Genomic DNA, 14,031 nt, shown 5'->3' on the forward strand with positions numbered 1-14,031 from the left:
CATGGCTCTTCTCAAATGTGTATTCCTTTCCTTCTCTCTCCCTCACATCTTTCTAAGCTTCATTCAACAAAACTATCTTGCATCACTAAAAAGCAATAGTAATAATATTTGAGGAAATATTAACCCACGGAACTGAGTTCAATGTGTCATTGTAAGACACAGAGTCAAGAGAGTGTGTCTTCTCAGACTTTATGTTGCTTGGATCTTATTCCCAGAGGAAAAAAAATACATGTTCTCAATGCTTTTCTCTATGTAAAATGGGAAAGATTAAATTATCATTCCAGATCAGACATGGTAAACTTGTTTATTTGGGAGGGGGATTCCAGGTGGTCCTCCTTGGACCATCTGGCTGATGTTCAGTTCTAGGGTTTTAGGACACAATGTTTTTTAGGAGGACCTACAGTGTCAGGGACCATCAGGGCCACCCCTGGTAGTGCTCAGAGCTCGTCTTTTGTCAGGGAGCAATCCTGGGTTGGGTGCATGCGAAACATGTGCCCTAACCCCTTTCCTTCCTCCCTGGCCACTGTTTACAGATCTTAAGAATAAGGATCAAGTTAACCCTGAAAATATATGCTAATGTCAGCCAAAGGACTTACTTCTTAATAACACCAGCATCTAAACAATCCAAGTGTTGTTTAATATTATCATGTTTTTATCAAAACCAAATATATAATTAAAATATATGTGCAAAAGCAAATTTCCTGCCTAAATGCTATATCTCTAAAGTTACCAAATTGTTGATTGCTATCATTCAGATAGTAGCTACAGCTTTCTAATTTTTTAATATTTAGTTTTTGAACCACATCCAGGCATACTCCTTGCTCTGCACTCAGGGATCATTCCTAATGAGCTCAGTGAACCCTATATGTGCTAGGGATAGAACCTAGGTCAGCCACATGCAAAATAAGAAAGCATATTACTGTATCAACTCTGATTCCATACACACAGCTTTCTAAGATTTTTCTTATCTGAGTTTCAGAAGAAGGGAGAAAACAAAGGTATATTCCAGGGGGCTAGAGTGATAGCACAGCGGGTAGGGCGTTTGCCTTGCACGCAGCCGTGGGTTCAATTCCCAGCATCCCATATGGTCCCCCAAGCACCGCCAGGATTAATTCATGAGTGCAGAGCCAGGACTAACCCCAGTGCATCAATTGGTGTGGCTCAAAAAGCAAAAAAAGTATACTCCAGAAATTTTTTTAGTAGCAGAATATTTTTGTATACTGCTTACTTCAAATAATAATTATTGCATTTACAATGTAACGTAATATTAAATTGCAACACTTTCTTTCTGCTCAGGACCAACAGATGCTGACTGTCGCCTCGTTCCAAAATTAGAAGCTAAATCGCTAAAACAGAACTTTTTGAAAAGATAAATAAAATTAGTTTTGCAACCTTTATTTTAGAGATTGAAAGAGCATTTTTGAAGTGTCACTCTTGTGTATGATATGCTCTACTTAAAGAAGTACTCTTTCCTTACTTCTAACTTAAGGGAAGTGGTAACATTTTTTTCAATGGAAGAGTATGAGGACACAGTACATTGATGTCCCTATTCCCGAGGAATTTAAAATTAGAGGGACTGGCTAGTTAGTTATTCTGAAGACAGAAAAATGGAAGAGTAAATACTGGAACAGATTTGCCTGTCATTTCCATTTCCTTGCTCTCTTTGCTACTGGTTGGCCCTTTTTGGGGGGGGCCCTTGTGGTGGTCTCCAATGGACAGCAGCCATGATGATCAGGCACTTTGCTGCTGGGCTCCTCTGGTGCCAAGTGGACTTGGAAGGTGGAAGCCACTGACCCCCAGCCCAAAGTTCCTCAGTGGTTATCTGCCCCGGCGCCTCTGTGAGGTACTCGTCTACCCTGAACTGGCTGGTCCAGCTGAGATAACCAGTGACTCCAAGGAGACCATCCTTACCATCCAGCTACTTGGGTAGAAACATGGCATCTCTGAGAGATGCCATAGAATGTGTTTAGCAGTTGGCAAATCTGTTGGAAAACATGCCTAATTTTCCATTTTCTCATAGATCTATGTACCTAAGACAAATCCATTTTCTCAAAGTCAAAAGGTGACCACCCACAGAACAAGTGTGAGCTTGTTTTCCTTTGCTGCAGCCAAATAAATGTGCAAGCTGACACTGTAGACCTTTGCTCGTGGCCTCAGTTTGACGGTGTGTCCTCCTAGGGGTCATGTTCCTGATCCGGTCAAAATTTCTAGAGCACTGTTACTTAAAGGCTGTTCTTCCAGTGTGTACAAGAAGAGCTGAAGGTGGGCTTGTTATAGTTGTGAACTAGCACAACTCATCCCTGGGTGACATTATTGCATTCGGCATCATTTTTTGGTAAGGTTGAGAAGAAGAAACATTTTATGGGGTCACTGTGTGGGGTTGGCACTGCCTCGGTCTTCTATGGGTCTCTGCTTCCTCACTTAAGTCGTGCCTGTGGGTTTGGGTTGTGTGAGTGCCAGTCACAGGGAAAGAGGTGTGGGTTCCGCATCCTGTCCAGCCTCCCCTCTTCTAGGACAGGCCCTGACCACTCCCTGTTCTGAACTCGAATGGGGAGGTTGGAAATGAATGAATGCCAGTGACGGGAAAGCTGACATGTCTGACCTCAGCCCTGTCTTTCACTGCCCATCCCGTACATGTGAGATGGCACTTAGGAGCTTGGGGCTAGGAACATTGAAGCCATCAATTGTAGGTCTTGTGTTTCTAGTCTATCTGTCCCTGTCTCTATGGTTGTCACCTGCCTCGCGGGCCCTTCTGGGGCAAGAGGCACAAAGCGGGCAAGGTGTGTGTGGGGGGAGGGGAACGGGGGGTGCGGAAGAGGGTCAGCGCCTTCCTAGGGGACACGGTGGAAGAGCTGTGGGTCCTTGCTGGCAAGGTGACCAGCCTGGCGGGTGTCCACAAGACCCATGGAGCCCCCTGCCACTGTCAGTGACGTCCTTCCAAGCTTGGAGCATGCTAAGTGCCTATCCTCTGGTTGCGTCGGTGACACCATGTGTAGGGGCCAGTTCTCTGTTCTTAGGGCCTCTGTAGCTGAACCCCAAAGGCAGCGTGGAAATAGCTGTCCTGTTGGGCCCTGGCACTGTCCACACAGGGCTTGAGCACAAGTGAAAGTGCCCACAGGACTTAGGGTGCCCCTCTGGGGGCATGTCCTCATTCACAGCCACCTGAACCTGGAAAGGAAGAGTTTGCTGATGAATGCTCTATTTTATGTGACCCCCGTGTGTCTGTACCAGCTGCATTGTGGGACTTGAGCCAATTGGTGAGAGACCAGTGAGTGAGGGCAAGATTCTCATCTGCATGGGTCCACTGGGGCAGGAGGACTCAGTGTGAAGTAGTTGGAGCGAAAGTGGGTAAGTAGGAAAGAAACAGAAGGGTGTCTGGGGGATTCCTGGCCACGTCTGCTTGGTGCCGCTCCCGCATCAGTGCTCAAGCCTGGCTCCCTCACCAGGAGAACAGGTCAGGGAAGTGCAGTAGGAGCACATGTGCAAGCACCAGGAATGACATCTGGCCAACACGGAGCCCTCAAACCCATTTCCTGTCCTTATTCATGGGGCTCTGGGCTGGCTGCTGTGGGTTCCTTATAAATGAGGTTGGGACCTAAGTGTTGAATCCTGGGAAACTCTTTGGATGGAGATAAGGAGCCGTAATGATGGATAACATGGACGGATGGAGGGCAAGGAACAAGTTTGCAATGCATTTTGCTTTTTGGGTCACATCCGGCGATGCCCAGGGGTTACTCTTGGCTCATTCACTCAGGAATTACTCCTGAAGGTGCTCTGGGGACCATATGGGATGCTGGGAATAGAACCTGAGTCGGCCATGTGCAAGGCAAATGCCCTATCTGCTGTGCTATCGTTCTAGCCCCTGCAATGGATTTTGAAGATGGGAAGAAGAAAGGGAGTATTAACTGTCTGTACCCCTATGTTCTTGCCAATGCATTACCCAGACAACCTTTTTTCTGAAAATTGGTTTGAGTTGCCGTTTTTACAGCTGACGTTGGGAGACAAAACTAACGCAGCAGTGGTGCAGGTAGCCACGATCCTGCCCCGAGCACCCAGATCGCATAACCCGGGATGCACTGTGGGCTGTGTTGGAGCCCACCTTCCTCCTTTGTCATCAGCTTGGGGCACTGCTGCTTACGGATATGTGTGTTGTCCACTGTGGCTGGAAACGTGAGAGAGGCACACCTTGGTGTAAACCGATGCTGTAGCTCTTCTACCTCACTCCTTAGAGGATTGAAGAAATCTACTGTGTTGACCAAGTGATAGTCCTGAAATACTCAGATTATTTTGTCCTCTGGAGCAATAGCACAGCGGGTAGAGCGTTTGCCTTGCACGCAGCTGACCCGGGTTTGATTCCTCCGTCCCTCATGGAGAGCCTGGCAAGCTACCGAGAGTATCCCACCTGCACAGCAAAGACTGGCAAGCTTCCTGTGGTGTATTAGATATGCCAAAAACAGTAACAACAAGTCCTCCATGGAGACATTACCCACTTGCGCAAATCGATGAGCAATGGATGACAGTGATACAGTCATTTCCATTAGTGAGTGAGCAAGATACTTAACATGGTATTGTTTCAGTTCATGAAGCAACATTCTGAAGCAAAAAGAGTCCATATGTGTTCACTTGGAAGAAATATAATTGTCTACAGAGGGGCAGAGAGATAGTACAGCAGGTAAAGCACTTGCCTTGCATGTGGCCAGCCAGGGTTTGATCCTCAGCACCACATATGGTCCGTTGATCACCACTAGAAGTGATCCCTGTGCACAGAGTCAGGGCTTAGCTCTGAGCACAGCCAGTAATGACTTCCCGACCAAAAAGAAAAAGAAAGAAAGAAATATAATTGTCTGCCACTAAAGAGTACTTTGAGAAATTCCTATTGATGAGTGAGTTCTCCAAAGAGTCCATAAAAGTACCCAACACCAATACTACATTACAATCTCTCTATGTTAGATTATAATTTATCTAATAGTACCCAACACCAATGCCAGATTAGAATCTATCAGTGTTACATTAGAATATATCTAGTTATGTCCAAATAGTAGAACAAAATATGACTTTTCCTAGTCTTACTTCCCTTACTTCCCTTGGCTTGACTTGTTCGTTGGCTTGTTTTGGAGGAACTGAAGGCATGGAAAAAGAAGAAACAGCTTCTGGTCCCTGATGCACTATCAAGGAAATTTGCTTGGATAAGGCATAAGTTTGAAGGGGGAAATGTGTTAATTTGTAGTAAATTTCTTAAAATTAAAAAATTGTCATTAATACACATTATGTTATGTTATTGAGACTTGGAAAGAATAAAGTTAACAGAGCACTTTAAAATTAATAATCATATTGAAAACATGAGATCCAAGGTACAAAACCAAACTTTAAAATGTACCTGTCATCTGTTTCTGGGCAATCCGGTTTTTTTTTCCAGATTTTGGCTATTGTAAACAGTGCTGCAATGAACATACAAGCAGATGTCATTTCTACTATAACTTTTTGCCTCTCTGGGATATATTCCCAGGAATGGTATTGCTGGGTCATATGGGAGCTCAATTTCTAATTTTTTGAGAATCATCCATATTGTTTTCCAAAAGGTCTGAACCAGTCAGCATTCCCACCAGTAGTGAAGGAGAGTAACTTTCTCCCCACATCCACGCAAACACCTGTTGCTTTTGTTCTTTTGGATGTGGGCCAGTCTCTGTGGTGTGAAATGATATCTTATTGTTGTTTTAATCTGCATCACCCTGATGATTAGTGATGTAGAGCATTTTTTCATCTGTCTTTTAGTGATTCAGATTTCTTCTTTGAGAAAATTTCTGTTCATTTCCACCCCCCATTTTCTGATGGTGCTGGATGTTTTCTTGTAGAGTTCAACCAGTGCCTTGTATATCCTTGATATCAACCCCTTATTAGATGGGTATTGGGTGAATATCCTATCCCATTCTGTAGACTGTCTTTGTATTTTGGTCGCTGTTTCTTTTGAGGTGCAGAAGCTTCTTAGTTTAAGATAGTCCTATTTGTTTATCTCTGTTTTCACTTGCTTGGCTAGTGGTGTGTCATCTTTGAAAATACCTTTAGCATCAAAGTCGTGGGGGGTTTTGCCAACCTTGTCTTTCATGTACCTTATGGACTCTGGTCCGATGTTGAGATCTTTAATCCACTTTGACCTGACTTTTGTACATGGTATTAGGTAGAGATCTGAGCCCATCTTTTTTGCATGTAGCTGTTCAGTTTTGCCAGCACCATTTGTTGAAGAGGCTTTCCTTGCTCCACTTCACATTTCTTGCTCCCTTATCAAAGATTAGATGAGCATATATTTAAGGGTGTGTGTCAGGATATTCAACCCTGTCTGCGGCTCTGCCTTTGTTCCAGTACCATGCTGTTTTAATTATTACCACTTTTTAGTAGAGATTGAGGTTGGGGAGGGTGACTCCTCCCATATTTTCCCCCAAGAGTTTCTTTAGCTATTCGTGGAGGTTTATTGTTCCATATGAATTGCAGGAGTGTTTGCTCCATTTCTTTGAAGAATGTCATGGGTATCACTTCACACCACAGAGACTGGCCCACATCCAAAAGAATAAAAGCAACGGGTGTTTGCACGGATGTGGGGAGAAAGGGACTCTCCTTCACTGCTGGTGGGAGTGGCGATTGGTTCAGCCCTTTTGGAAAACAATATGGATGATTCTCAAAAAATTAGAAATTGAGTTCCCATTTGACCCAGCAATACTATTCCTGGGAATATATCCTGGAGAGGCAAAAAGGTATAGTAGAAATGACATTTGCAATTGTATGTTCATTGCAGCACTGTTTATAATAGCTAAAATCTGGAAAAAACCGGAGTGTCCAAAAACAGATGACTGGTTAAAGAAACTTTGGTACATCTACACAATGGAATACTTTGCAGCTGTTAGAAATGATGAAATCATGAAATTTGCATATAAGTAGATCAACATGGAAAGTATAATGTTAAGTGAAATGAGTCAGAAAGAGAGAGACAGACATAGATCGCACTCATCTCTGGAATATAAAGTATCAGAGTGGGAGACTAACACCCAAGAGTAGTAGAGGTAAGGATCAGGAGGTCTGCCCCACAGCTTGGAAACTGGCCTCACATGCTGGGGGAAATGCAGCTGAGATAGAGAAGGGAACACCAAGTAGAGGATGTTGGGAGGACCCATTCGGGTTGAAAGATTCGAGCTGAAAGTAGACTAAACATGATGGCCACTCAATACCTCTATTGAAAACTACAACACCCAAAAGGAAAGAAAACAAAAGGGAATGCTCTGCCACAGAGGCAGGGTGGGGTGGTGGGGCATGGGGTGTGGGTGGTAGGAGAGATACTGGAAACATTGGTGGAAGAGAATGGGCACTGGTGGAGGGATGTAATCGATCACTGTATGACTGAAATGCAAACATGAAAGTTCATAAGTTTGTAACTGTACCTCTTGGTGATTCACTATTAATAAAGGTAAATAAATAAATAAAATGTGTCAGTCAAGATGGCTGGCTGAGGGCCCAAGTGGGAACTTGGGAACACTGGTGAATGGGTAATTGACACTGGTGGTGGGATTGGTGCTAGAACATTATGCGTTTAATACTCAGTTATCAAAAACTTTGTAATTTACGGTTCTTTAATAAATTTAATTTTTTTCTAAGAGTTACTAAAAAAGCCTCAGTATCCACTGTATTTCACTGACCAAGGCATTAAATAATAAGAACAGATTAAAGGGCAGTGGAAAAAAAGAATAAAACTGGGTTTCTCTTGTATGCAACATTATAAATTCTGTTGGCAAAATAGAATAGTTTTAATAATAGCTAAAATTATTAACTGTTTATAATATGTAATATATGGTATGGTTTCCATGTGTTAAATAGCTTTGTCATTACAAAAGCCCTATAAAATTATTAGACTCATTTTCTAGGAGAGAAATTTAGTATAGAGGTTGAGAATGTATCTGATGTTACACAACTAGCAGATTGCAAAACCACTCACCTGATTATTTTCAGCAAATAAGAATTCCACCTCTTTTCTGAAATTCATTTCTGTCAATGATCAAAAATAGGCTTCTGAAATGTAAACCACAGTCATATCAATTTCAATACATTAGCACTTTGGTGCTACATATATTTTTCTGTTTCATTTCCAGAATTAAACAAGCATCGTCATAGCAGTTGAGTGTGTTATTAAGTATATATATGTATTAATTTTCTTTTTTCATAGATGTGGACAACCACTACAGAAAAAAGTACAGCTAAAGGGTCGCGACCTCCTTACTCTAAAGGACTTTACAGGAGAAGAAATTAAGTACATTCTATGGCTATCAGCAGATCTGAAACACAGGATAAAACAGAAAGGAGAGGTAAATAGTATTATCATCTTATGTTTCATTCCTACCCAGAAATCTTTTAAAAGACAGTCTTTCCAAAGAAAGAGAGAAAGGCAACTACATTAAAATTCCAAAACAGTATCTAAGTAATGAAACCACACAGTAGAGGTAATTGATTATCACTGAGTACAGGCATATAAAAAGCCTAAAAATCAGTTATTCATTGGCAAGTCCTTGCACTTCTTTCATGTGGAATGTCGAAATTCATTATTAACAGAGTCAGAACGTAAGGAATCATTTGTCAGGAGTGATTTTATTTTTATATTTCCTTTCTTTTCTCCATGTGTTTTCTATCAAGTTAAAAATAAAGATAATATCTTTTCGTCTGCGACAATTTTCATTTGTGAATACATATCAGATATGTGATAATTAGAATCACATTTAAAAGTTTACAGTGATATGACAGTGTTAAAATTGTTTTAGATTAGTGAAGAAACAATCAAATTGTAATTAAATTGGAGAAGAGATGGGATATGGTTTAGCTGTAATCACTATTCTGCGTTATGAGCAAATTATGTTTAAGATACGCTTCATGCAGAAGCTTCATTTAGACTGCTTGATTCTGAAAGCATTTTTGTACTATAAGTTTATTTCAATGCTTCTTTTTAAAGAATTATATCAGGTTGAGAAAGTTTTCTACAACCTTGATTTTATTATCTTATTCACTTGTTCCTAAATTTCTAAATACAGATTAAAAGTAAAAGTGACTCCAACTGCTATTAGTTGATGATGCTGTAGAAAACCTGAAATAAAGAGAAAAGGCCTTCCAAAGATCACAGGTCTTTGTTCTTCACACTTAGTTTGTCAGGAAAGTTAGCTTGCAGGGACTTATTTGTTCCAGAACTCATTCTATCAGGAATATCATCTATAGAAGAGGAAGGAGGAAGGGCCCCACCCTATAGTCCAAACTCTCCAGATTGTTTCCAAATAACTTTCAGAAATAAAGACTTTGCACTTGCACAAAGACACAGCATGAAAGTGTAACTGAAACTCCATTAGGATTCTTTGTGCCACATATTGGACAGAGTAGCTTGTTTCTAGCTACTCTGAGGAAAACACATCCTATTTGAGCATCTTCAAGGTCATTGGACATTGATGGAGATTTTCATGGGGTTAAGAAGATGGTTACAGTTAAAAATTAAAATTTTTTAAATGTGTTTAGATTGAACCTAGAGAACCTAACACTACTTTTTGATTGCAATCCAGTAAACTGTGGGAGTTTGTTTCTTTCCAACTTGAACAGAACATGAAAAAAAAGCACAGCATAAATGTACTTTTAAAATATTTTGGAGCAGTAACTCTACATCTTCTGAGAATTTCAAGAATAAACTTTGAAACAGTCCTTAATATCACAGAAAATTAATTTTTTCATTTTAATTGTATTCTTGTCCTTGATTTTCAGTATTTGCCGTTATTACAAGGGAAGGCCTTAGGCATGATTTTTGAGAAAAGAAGTACACGAACAAGATTGTCCACAGAAACAGGTGAGTCCAATGACTAACTGGTGCTGTGTTAAAGAGTGAGTGTGAAAAGGAGGCGCTGAGAGGAGCTTTCAGGTGGGGGAAATCTTTTTCTTTACCAATCACAAATGGAAAACACTGTCAGCAGCAGTTATAGTACATTTCCGAATGCTCTTTCCAGTACTTATGGAAGTGCAAGTAGAAAGATTTATCTTCATCTATAGCACTTCTACAAGAACTTAAAAAATCCCCAATGGTTGTGTTCAATATAAAATGTAAATAAGTATAAATTCTCGGGATTCAACTTCACTTGAGCCCAAACTGTACATTTTGTAACATTTTAAGAACTTGTTCTTATTCATAACAATTTTTGCTGGATGGTAGCTACCCAATGTCTGCAAATTAGACAAGGTGATTCAGGGCTTAATTGACAACTAGAGTATCCTTTTCCTTTCAACAGTCATGATTAGATCCTGGAGAATATCTGAATTTCAAAACATCTAAGGCTATGGAAATCTAGCCATTGCATGATCATCATCAAGATATCATCATCAAATGTCCATGTTGGTGTCTACTTGGGATTTTAGATCTGAATTGCACTATGGATATCTTACATTCTGTGTTGACTTTGTTTCCTTGTGATCAGGGGACCTGTGATATGTTTTGACATTTCAGTGGCTCTCTAAGCAACACTGGGAAAAGAGATGGGCAAAGCCATCTCCATCCTATCACTCTTCATAGTAAGCACCAGAATGGTTCTATTAACATCTGTTGCATCTTACAGCTGTATCCCAAAAGAAAAGATCAGGGATTATAAACTCTGGAGTTTCAGAACCCTTGAAACGTTCACCATTCTCATACAGCCATTCAATACATAGCCTGGGAGACAGACAAAAGGAATGTGTCAAAGGTCCATCAATGTTCATTTCTGCTACTTCTCTCTTGTTTCTCTTCCCCTTTCCAGTGTCAGAGGCCAGATGACAAAGCAGGAGAAAATGCTGGCTGCAACTATTCACCGTATTCTTTCAAGTCTAATATTTGTTTGTGTCTGTAATCCTAGGTTGTTGAAATTGAATGGTCTTTTTCTCTCAAACTATCATATTTGTAACGAGTTTCAAAAAGTCTATTTTGAAACTCATAAGCCATATATCACATATTTTCTTTCTCTCTGCAATTCTACTTTAGCAGACCTCTCCTGAATCAATAATACCACTGCCCAATCAGCAAATGGATAAGACAGAAAAGGTGGCACTGCAAAGACATATTGGATGATTCTTCAAATATTCTACCCTACTTAGGAGTGTCAGTTTTCTAAGACTGAAGCAAACAAATGCTACATGTGATACTTACCCAGGAATGACAGGAATGAGGTTCATAAAATATATACCAAAATGCAGTTCTGAGCGACTGTATGAGTGTTCCTCAATTTTTTTACACCTGTGGACTGGTACTGATCTGTAGACTAGTCGGTGAAGACTCCTGTACTATATGACTTGCTAAGTTTACTCAATCAATACAAATAGTGCCAGAGTTCAGATTTCAAGTTCACTGTTGTTGCTAAATCAATTTACTTGCTCCTTGAGAGAAGGAAGGAAGAAGAAATGGGGAAACTATAAGGTGTCATCTAATCTTTGAGGCTCTAAAAGAAAGATAGTTTACCGGCGGGGCACATGCTTAGCATTCAAAGGGCTCTAAGTGTGATCCCTGGCACTGCATGGTCACCTCCAAGCACAGTCTTCTTTAAGTGATAGAGATAACATCTGACATACAACAAAGGAAAAAGAAATGAAATAGCAATTCTCAAGGGAAATCTCAATACTTTGGATTTTTCATAAATTGGTCAGAATATAATTTAATCTTTAACTTAAGGAAGGTGATCTTTACTATGTCTTGAAATGACTTAAATTTTAAAAAATTGAGAGTTCTCAGTAGACTTAGAATTGAACTGCCATGTGAACCAGAAATTCCACTTTTGGGAATCTTTTCCCAGGACTTAAAAACATTCACTCAAAATAACACATGTATACCATTATTCATTGCTACACTCAGTACAATAGCTAAGACATGAAATCAACCTAGGTATTCAATGATAGATGAACGTATTATGAAGATATGGCATATATACACAATGAAATACTATGCAGCTGCAAGGAATGATGAAATCATGCAATTTGCTGCAATCTGGTTGGAACTGGAAGATACCATATTGCTTGAAGTAAGACATTAGAAAGACAAACACAGGATGATCCCACTTATATGTGGTATAAAAATACTGGAGGAGGAAATGTAAAGGGGGATGCCTAGATCACCCTTGAGACCAGAAAGGAGAAGACAGATAAGGAGAGAAATCAAGATGGGAATACGAGATGATATGGGTAAGTGGTATAGCAATATCCAAATCACAGACTCCATAACACTGAAAACATGATATCTAAGCTGCAACCATGGGAACTTTATAATGTGCCTTTCATGTTGACTGGCATGGGTTGGGGATTGAGAGGAAATATGGGAACACCGGTGGAGGGATTGGAGTTGAAATATGACATGTCTAAACCTCATCTAGCAATAACATTGTAAATAACAGTTCTTTAATTAAATTTTAAAATATTTTTTAAAATTTGGAGGTTTGAGTGGATACAGTGGATAGTACATTTGCTTTGCACATAACCCACCTGAGTTCTGCCCTGGCACCACATATGGTCCCCTGAGCCTGCTAGGAGTGATCCCTGAGTATAGAATCAGGTGTAAGTCCTGAGTACTGGCAGAAGTGGCCCAAAATCATATAAAGTTCTTGGTTTCAATTTTTTTAATTTTATTTATTAAATCACCATGTGGAAAATTACAATGCTTTCAGGCTTAAGTCTTAGTCATACAATGCTGAAAAAACCATCCCTTCACCAGTGCCCATATCCCACCACGAAGACAAAAAAAAAAAAACAAAAAAAAAACCACAGTACACCTCCCATCCCGCCCACCCCCGCACCCCCCGCCTTGTAACTGATAAATTTCACTTTACTTTCTATTTACTTTGGTTACATTCAATATTTCAACACAAACCTCACCATTATTATTAGGAGCACCCCACAAGAGTCAGACCTGTTGTGAAGAGAAATGAAGTTGCGCGGCCGCAGTAGCAGTAGTTCTGTAGTTCTGTATTTCTGTACTTTAACAACTAAGTCCAGGGAGATTTCTTCCGGATATTCGATCATTGCAAGCTTGTAAAACCCATCTGTGGTCGTCATAATATGGTGGTCCCCACGCCCTTCATCCCCGGGAAGGGACAGGCGAGAGAAAGAAAATGAAATAGCAATTCTCAAGGGAAATCTCAATACTTTGGATTTTTCATAAATTGGTCAGAATATAATTTAATCTTTAACTTAAGGAAGGTGATCTTTACTATGTCTTGAAATGACTTAAATTTTAAAAAATTGAGAGTTCTCAGTAGACTTAGAATTGAACTGCCATGTGAACCAGAAATTCCACTTTTGGGAATCTTTTCCCAGGACTTAAAAACATTCACTCAAAATAACACATGTATACCATTATTCATTGCTACACTCAGTACAATAGCTAAGACATGAAATCAACCTAGGTATTCATCCCCGGGAAGGGACAGGCGAGAGAGAGAAATACCATTCCCCTCCCAGGCGGGCATGGGGTCGCAGCTTAGTTCTCTGGCAGGAAACAATCTGCTAGGAGCAGTCCATGTTGTAGTTGGTTCAGCTGGGTCTGGATTCACGCGGGTGCAGCTGCGGAGGGGCCGCAAACACGTGCGGCCCCCGGGGTCACATCTCCTTGGTATTAATTTTTAACTGCTTTCTTGGTTTTGCTTTTTAATTATTTTTTAATAAAGAAAACGGCTTTCTACCAATTTTCTTTATTCAAATGTTTTTTGACACCAAATACCCTTGAACAAATGACTAGTTTTACTGTTTACATGTAAAGGAACAGTTAAGCTAATAACAAAGCTATGAGTGGAGATTTAATAAGTCTTTGGGCCCAGACCGTGTGCCAGGTTCTCAATATTAATTGCATGAATCATTTCACTTAATCCTGAAAATGACTCTAGAAAGGTGAGGCCATTGAAAAAATAATCTGAAATAGGTTCAGCAATTAGTCCACGGATACATAGATAATAAATAGCAGACCTATAATTGGAAGTTTTCATTAAATTTATTTGTAAATAATTGAATTTAATT

The 14,031-nt window shown here is 40.2% G+C and overlaps 1 protein-coding gene across 1 annotated transcript in view; it reads left to right on the plus strand.

Moving 5' to 3' along the window:
- Positions 1 to 14,031, plus strand: part of OTC (ornithine transcarbamylase) — a 78,200-nt gene that overhangs the window by 10,439 nt on the left and 53,730 nt on the right. The window contains exons 2-3 of the mRNA XM_004612918.2: positions 8,207 to 8,345; positions 9,775 to 9,856. Coding sequence (XP_004612975.1) covers positions 8,207 to 8,345; positions 9,775 to 9,856 — 221 coding nt within the window. The remainder of the gene's footprint in view (positions 1 to 8,206; positions 8,346 to 9,774; positions 9,857 to 14,031) is intronic.

Source organism: Sorex araneus, chromosome X, assembly GCF_027595985.1.
Source record: "Sorex araneus isolate mSorAra2 chromosome X, mSorAra2.pri, whole genome shotgun sequence".
NCBI lineage: Eukaryota > Metazoa > Chordata > Mammalia > Eulipotyphla > Soricidae > Sorex > Sorex araneus.